This window comes from Procambarus clarkii, chromosome 44 (assembly GCF_040958095.1).
Source record: "Procambarus clarkii isolate CNS0578487 chromosome 44, FALCON_Pclarkii_2.0, whole genome shotgun sequence".
Lineage (NCBI taxonomy): Eukaryota > Metazoa > Arthropoda > Malacostraca > Decapoda > Cambaridae > Procambarus > Procambarus clarkii.
The window spans coordinates 26,198,885-26,206,327 of record NC_091193.1 but is presented as its reverse complement, the minus strand read 5'-3'; the positions used below and the strand labels follow the sequence as shown (position 1 = coordinate 26,206,327).

The following is a 7,443-nucleotide window of genomic DNA, read 5'->3' as shown; positions in this document are numbered from 1 at the left end:
GCCAGGCACGCTCTCCACACCTGGTACATTCTGCGGCCCCCCCTCTACACGTACCCATCACCTCTACATGTACCCATCACCTCTGCACGTACCCATCACCTCTACATGTACCCATCACCTCTACACGTACCCATCACCTCTACACGTACCCATCACCTCTACATGTACCCATCACCTCTACACGTACCCATCACCTCTACATGTACCCATCACCTCTACACGTACCCATCACCTCTACACGTACCCATCACCTCTACACGTACCCTTCACCTCTACACGTACCCTTCACCTCTACACGTACCCATCACCTCTACACGTACCCTTCACCTCTACACGTACCCATCACCTATACACGTACCCTTCACCTATACACGTACCCATCACCTATACACGTACCCTTCACCTATACACGTACCCATCACCTCTACACGTACCCATCACCTATACACGTACCCTTCACCTATACACGTACCCATCACCTCTACACGTACCCATCACCTATACACGTACCCTTCACCTATACACGTACCCATCACCTCTACACGTACCCATCACCTATACACGTACCCTTCACCTATACACGTACCCATCACCTCTACACGTACCCATCCCCTCTACACGTACCCTTCACCTCTACACGTACCCATCACCTCTACACGTACCCATCACCTCTACACGTACCCATCACCTCTACACGTACCCATCACCTCTACACGTACCCATCACCTCTACACGTACCCTTCACCTCTACACGTACCCATCACCTCTACACGTACCCTTCACCTCTACACGTACCCATCACCTATACACGTACCCTTCACCTATACACGTACCCATCACCTATACACGTACCCTTCACCTATACACGTACCCATCACCTCTACACGTACCCATCACCTATACACGTACCCTTCACCTATACACGTACCCATCACCTCTACACGTACCCATCACCTATACACGTACCCTTCACCTATACACGTACCCATCACCTCTACACGTACCCATCACCTATACACGTACCCTTCACCTATACACGTACCCATCACCTCTACACGTACCCATCCCCTCTACACGTACCCTTCACCTCTACACGTACCCATCACCTCTACACGTACCCATCACCTCTACACGTACCCATCACCTCTACACGTACCCATCACCTCTACACGTACCCATCACCTCTACACGTACCCTTCACCTCTACACGTACCCATCACCTCTACACGTACCCATCACCTCTACACGTACCCATCACCTCTACACGTACCCATCACCTCTACACGTACCCATCACCTCTACACGTACCCATCACCTCTACACACCCTCCTGCTCTACACCCACCTGCTCTATACCCTCCTGCTTTACACCCACCTGCTCTATACCCTCCTGCTCTACACCCACCTGCTCTATACTCTCCTGCGTAACACCTTCCTGCTCTACACCCACCTTCTCTATACCCTCCTGCTCTACACCCTTCTGCTCTACACCCACCTGCTCTATACCCCTTATGCTCTACACCCACCTGCTTTACACCCACCTGCTCTACACCTACCTGCTCTACACCCTCCTGCTCTACACCCACCTGCTCTATACCCTCCTGCTCCACACCCACCTGCTCTATACCCTCCTGCTCTACACCCACCTGCTCTACACCCTCCTGCTCTACACCCTCCTGCTCTACACCCACCTGCTCTACACCCTCCTGCTCTACACCCTCCTGCTCTACACCCACCTGCTCTACACCCACCTGCTCTACACCCTCCTGCTCTACACCCTCCTGCTCTACACCCTCCTGCTCTACACCCTCCTGCTCTACACCCACCTGCTCTACACCCTCCTGCTCTACACCCTCCTGCTCTACACCCACCTGCTCTACACCCTCCTGCTCTACACCCTCCTGCTCTACACCCACCTGCTCTACACCCACCTGCTCTACACCCTCCTGCTCTACACCCTCCTGCTCTACACCCACCTGCTCTACACCCTCCTGCTCTTCACCCACCTGCTCTACACCCATCTGCTCTACACTCACCTGCTCTACACCCACCTGCTTTACACCCTCCTGCTTTACACCCTCCTGCTCTACACCCACCTGCTCTACACCCTCCTGCTCTTCACCCACCTGCTCTACACCCATCTGCTCTACACTCACCTGCTCTACACCCACCTGCTTTACACCCTCCTGCTTTACACCCTCCTGCTCTACACCCATCTGCTCTACACCCACCTGCTTTACACCCTCCTTGTCTACACCCACCTGCTTTACACCCTCCTTGTCTACACCCACCTGCTTTACACCCTCCTGCTCTACACCCACCTGCTCTACACCCTCCTGCTCTACACCCATCTGCTCTACACCCTCCTGCTCTACACCCATCTGCTCTACACCCACCTGCTCTACACCCTCCTGCTCTACACCCTCCTGCTCTACACCTACCTGCTCTACACCCTCCTGCTCTACACCCACCTGCTTTACACCCTCCTGCTTTACACCCTCCTGCTCTACACCCACCTGCTCTACACCCTCCTGCTCTACACCCACCTGCTTTACACCCTCCTGCTTTACACCCTCCTGCTCTACACCCACCTGCTCTACACCCTCCTGCTCTACACCCTCCTGCTCTACACTCACCTGCTCTACACCCTCCTGCTCTACACCCTCCTGCTTTACACCCTCCTGCTTTACACCCTCCTGCTCTACACTCACCTGCTCTACACCCACCTGCTCTACACCCACCTGCTCTACACCCTCCTGCTCTACACCCTCCTGCTCTACACTCACCTGCTCTACACCCTCCTGCTCTACACCCACCTGCTTTACACCCTCCTGCTTTACACCCTCCTGCTCTACACCCACCTGCTCTACACCTACCTGCTCTACACCCACCTGATATCCTGAGCTGGGAAATAGGTGTGAGCGAGAGCAGGGACCACGACCCCAGAGCGCTGTCTGCGATGACCTGAGTTTACCTGAGCGCCACGAACACTCTAGTGGCCTCGACGGGGACAGGAATCCGGCGGCTTGTTCATGGTCCCTCTCATTTGTCCTGAGGATTTTTTCCAGGTGAATAGTTCAGCAGAGTTTTAGTATTTATGGCCTCTGCGGGTAGGCGGTTCCATGGGTATATAACCCTCTTTGTGAAAAAACATTTCCTGTTTTCAGTGCTACACTTTGGCTTGAATACTTCCGTTGTCCCTTGTTTGTGTTACATCTGACCTTTGTACAAGTTCTCCGGACCAACATCCTCCAAATGTTCAGTGTTTTTGAACATTTAAATGAGATCCGTCCTGTCATGCCTGGTTTGTAGTGCTGTTAGCCCTGTGACCCTCAGCCTTGTGGCCCTCAGCCTTGTGGCCCTCAGCCTTGTGGCTCTCAGTCCTGTGGCCCTCAACCCTGTGGCCCTCAGCCCTGTGACCATCAGCCTTGTGGCCCTCAGCCTTGTGGCCCTCAGCCCTGTGGCCCTCAGCCCTGTGGCCCTCAGCCTTGTGGCCCTCAGCCCTGTGGCCCTCAGCCTTGTGGCCCTCAGCCCTGTGGCCCTCAGCCCTGTGACCATCAGCCTTGTGGCCCTCAGCCTTGTGGCCCTCAGCCCTGTGGCCCTCAGCCCTGTGGCCCTCAGCCTTGTGGCCCTCAGCCCTGTGGCCCTCAGCCTTGTGGCCCTCAGCCCTGTGGCCCTCAGCCTTGTGGCCCTCAGCCCTGTGGCCCTCAGCCCTGTGACCATCAGCCTTGTGGCCCTCAGCCTTGTGGCCCTCAGCCCTGTGGCCCTCAGCCCTGTGGCCCTCAGCCTTGTGGCCCTCAGCCCTGTGGCCCTCAGCCCTGTGGCCCTCAGCCCTGTGACCATCAGCCTTGTGGCCCTCAGCCTTGTGGCCCTCAGCCCTGTGGCCCTCAGCCCTGTGGCCCTCAGCCTTGTGGCCCTCAGCCCTGTGGCCTTCAGCCCTGTGGCCCTCAGCCCTGTGACCATCAGCCTTGTGGCCCTCAGCCTTGTGGCCCTCAGCCCTGTGGCCTTCAGCCCTGTGGCCCTCAGCCCTGTGGCCCTCAGCCTTGTGGCCCTCAACCATGCGACCCTCAGCCCTATGGCCCTCAGCCTTGTAGCCCTCAGCCGTGTGGCCCTCAGCCGCGTGGCCCTCAGCCCTGTGGCCCTCAGCCTTGTGGCCCTCAGCCCTGTGGCCCTCAGCCCTGTGCCCCTCAGCCTTGTGACCCTCAGCCGTGTGACCCTCAGCCTTGTGGCCCTCAGCCCTGTAGCCCTCAGCCTTGTGACCCTCAACCCTGTAGCCCTCAGCCCTGTGGCCCTCAGCCATATGGCCCTCAGCCCTGTGGCCCTCAGCCCTGTGGCATCCAGCCATATGGCCCTCAGCCCTGTGGCCCTCAGCCTTGTGGCCCTCAACCCTGTGGCCCTCAGCCCTGTGGCCCCTCAGCCTTGTGACCCTCAGCCGTGTGGCCCTCAGTCTTGTGGCCCTCAGCCCTGTGGCCCTCAGTCCTGTGTCCCTCAGCCCTGTGGCCCTCAACCCTGTGGCCCTCAGTCCTGTGGCCCTCAGCCCTGTGGCCCTCAACCCTGTGGCCCTCAGCCATGTGGCCCTCAGCCCTGTGGCCCTCAGCCGTGTGGCCCTCAGCTGTGTGGCCCTCAGTCCTGTGGCCCTTAGCCGTGTGGCCCTCAGCCTTGTGGCCCTCAGTCGTGTGGCCCTCAATTCTGTGGTCCTCAGCCGTGTGGCCCTCAGCCGTGTGGCCCTCAGCCGTGTGGCCCTCAGCCTTGTGGCCCTCAGCCGTGTGGCCCTCAGCCGTGTGGCCCTCAGCCGTGTGGCCCTCAGCGTTGTGGCCCTCAGCCCTGTGGTCCTCAGCCTTGTGGCCCCTCAGCCTTGTGGCCCTCAACCCTGTGGCCCTCAGCCTTGTGGCCCTCAGCCGTGTGGCCCTCAGCCGTGTGGCCCTAAGTCCTGTGGCCCTCAACCCTGTGGCCCTCAACCCTGTGACCCTCAACCCTGTGGCCCTCAGCCTTGTGGACCTCAGCCTTGTGGCCCTCAGTCCTGTGGCCCTCAGCCGTGTGGCCCTCAGCCTTTTGGCTCCTCAGCCATGTGGCCCTCAGCCTTGTGACCCTCAGCCGTGTGGCCCTCAGCCTTGTGGCCCTCAGCCTTGTGGCCCCTCAGCCTTGTGGCCCTCAACCCTGTGGCCCTCAGCCGTGTGGCCCTCAGCCTTGTGGCCCTCAGCCTTGTGGCCCTCAGCCTTGTGGCCCTCAGCCGTGTGGCCCTCAGCCTTGTGGCCCTCAGCCTTGTGGCCCCTCAGCCTTGTGGCCCTCAACCCTGTGGCCCTCAACCTTGTGGCCCTCAGCTTTGTGGCCCTCAGTCCTGTGGCCCTCAGCCGTGTGGCCCTCAGCCTTGTGGCCCTCAACCCTGTGGCCCTCAGCCGTGTGGCCCTCAGCCTTGTGGCCCTCAGCCGTGTTGCCCTCAGCCGTGTGGCCCTCAGCCTTGTGGCACTCAACCCTGTGGCCCTCAGCCGTGTGGCCCTCAGCTTTGTGGCCCTCAGTCCTGTGGCCCTCAGCCGTGTGGCCCTCAACCCTGTGGCCCTCAGCCGTGTGGGCCTCAGCCGTGTGGCCCTCAGCCGTGTGGCCCTCAACCCTGTGGTCCTCAGCCGTGTGGCCCTCAGCCGTGTGGTCCTCAGCCTTGTGGCCCTCAACCCTGTGGCCCTCAGCCGTGTGGCCCTCAGCCCTGTGGTCCTCAGCCTTGTGGCCCTCAGCCGTGTGGCCCTCAACCCTGTGGTCCTCAGCCGTGTGGGCCTCAGCCGTGTGGCCCTCAGCCGTGTGGCCCTCAACCCTGTGGTCCTCAGCCGTGTGGCCCTCAGCCGTGTGGTCCTCAGCCTTGTGGCCCTCAACCCTGTGGCCCCTCAGCCGTGTGGCCCTCAGCCGTGTGGTCCTCAGCCGTGTGGCCCTCAACCCTGTGGCCCTCAGCCGTGTGGGCCTCAGCCTTGTGGCCCTCAGCCGTGTGGCCCTCAACCCTGTGGCCCTCAGCCGTGTGGCCCTCAGCCTTGTGGCCCTCAGCCGTGTGGCCCTCAACCCTGTGGCCCTCAGCCCTGTGGCCCTCAGCCTTGTGGCCCTCAGCCGTGTGGCCCTCAGCTGTGTGGCCCTCACCCGTGTGGCCCTCAGTCCTGTGGCCCCTCAGCCCTGTGGCCCTCAGCCGTGCGGCCCTCAGCCGTGTGGTCCTCAGCCTTGTGGCCCTCAACCCTGTGGCCCCTCAGCCGTGTGGCCCTCAGCCGTGTGGTCCTCAGCCGTGTGGCCCTCAACCCTGTGGCCCTCAGCCCTGTGGCCCTCAGCCCTGTGGCCCTCAGCCCTGTGGCCCTCAGCCGTGTGGCCCTCAACCCTGTGGCCCTCAGCCTTGTGGCCCTCAGCCGTGTGGCCCTCAGCCCTGTGGCCCTCAGCCGTGTGGCCCTCAGCCCTGTGGCCCTCAGCCGTGTGGCCCTCAGCCCTGTGCCCCTCAGCCGTGTGGCCCTCAGCCGTGTGGCCCTCAGCCGTGTGGCCCTCAACCTGTTCTGGTATGAGAGATGACTTAGTTCTGGGAGGATTTTTGTTGCCCTGTGTTACACCTTCTGCCCTGAAGCTGTGTCTTCCTGAAGATGAGGTCTCCCCCTGCTCCCTGAAGATGAGGTCTCCCCCTGCAGCCCATGCTCCCTGAAGATGAGGTCTCCCCCTGCAGCCCATGCTCCCTGAAGATGAGGTCTCCCCCTGCAGCCCATGCTCCCTGAAGATGAGGTCTCCTCCTGCTCCCTGAAGATGAGGTCTCCCCCTGCTCCCTGAAGATGAGGTCTCCAAGCCTGGATGCTCCAGCTCCAGGTGGAGGCGCACCAGATGAGGTCTCCAAGCCTGGATGCTCCAGCTCCAGGTGGAGGCGCACCAGATGAGGTCTCCAAGCCTGGATGCTCCAGCTCCAGGTGGAGGCGCACCAGATGAGGTCTCCAAGCCTGGATGCTCCAGCTCCAGGTGGAGGCGCACCAGATGAGGTCTCCAAGCCTGGATGCTCCAGCTCCAGGTGGAGGCGCACCAGATGAGGTCTCCAAGCCTGGATGCTCCAGCTCCAGGTGGAGGCGCACCAGATGAGGTCTCCAAGCCTGGATGCTCCAGCTCCAGGTGGAGACGCACCAGATGAGGTCTCCAAGCCTGGATGCTCCAGCTCCAGGTGGAGACGCACCAGATAAGGTCTCCAAGCCTGGATGCTCCAGCTCCAGGTGGAGGCGCACCAGATAAGGTCTCCAAGCCTGGATGCTCCAGCTCCAGGTGGAGGCGCACCAGATGAGGTCTCCAAGCCTGGATGCTCCAGCTCCAGGTGGAGGCGCACCAGATGAGGTCTCCAAGCCTGGATGCTCCAGCTCCAGGTGGAGGCGCACCAGATGAGGTCTCCAAGCCTGGATGCTCCAGCTCCAGGTGGAGACGCACCAGATGAGGTCTCCAAGCCTGGATGCTC

General features: G+C 60.9%; 3 protein-coding genes across 3 annotated transcripts; 2 read left to right on the top strand and 1 right to left on the bottom strand.

The window, feature by feature from the left end:
* The first annotated feature begins 1,510 nt into the window (after positions 1 to 1,510).
* LOC138350198 (cytochrome b-like) lies at positions 1,511 to 2,902 on the top strand. Its single transcript, XM_069300545.1, has one exon. The coding sequence runs from the start codon at positions 1,511 to 1,513 to the stop codon at positions 2,900 to 2,902; it is 1,392 nt and encodes a 463-aa protein (XP_069156646.1).
* A 392-nt stretch (positions 2,903 to 3,294) lies between these two features.
* LOC138350197 (ribosome-binding protein 1-like) lies at positions 3,295 to 4,299 on the bottom strand. The gene has a single exon (XM_069300544.1). The coding sequence runs from the start codon at positions 4,297 to 4,299 to the stop codon at positions 3,295 to 3,297; it is 1,005 nt and encodes a 334-aa protein (XP_069156645.1).
* On the top strand, positions 4,300 to 6,530 carry LOC138350196 (calphotin-like). The gene is made up of 3 exons (XM_069300542.1): positions 4,300 to 4,433; positions 4,492 to 4,793; positions 4,837 to 6,530. Exons 1-3 carry the CDS (start codon positions 4,300 to 4,302, stop codon positions 6,528 to 6,530), a joined length of 2,130 nt encoding a protein of 709 aa, XP_069156643.1.
* Positions 6,531 to 7,443: the final 913 nt, after the last annotated feature.

Bases quoted from the DNA above. Each gene is read 5' to 3' on its own strand.
- LOC138350198 (XM_069300545.1), top strand. From the start codon at position 1,511: ATGCTCTACACCCACCTGCTTTACACCCACCTGCTCTACACCTACCTG.
- LOC138350197 (XM_069300544.1), bottom strand. From the start codon at position 4,299: ATGGCTGAGGGCCACAGGGCTGAGGGCTACAGGGTTGAGGGTCACAAG.
- LOC138350196 (XM_069300542.1), top strand. From the start codon at position 4,300: ATGGCCCTCAGCCCTGTGGCCCTCAGCCCTGTGGCATCCAGCCATATG. The intron at 4,434-4,491 runs GTGTGGCCCTCA...TGTGTCCCTCAG, and splicing joins CAGCCTTGTGACCCTCAGCC to CCCTGTGGCCCTCAACCCTG. The intron at 4,794-4,836 runs GTGTGGCCCTCA...TGTGGTCCTCAG, and splicing joins CAGCCGTGTGGCCCTCAGCC to CCTTGTGGCCCCTCAGCCTT.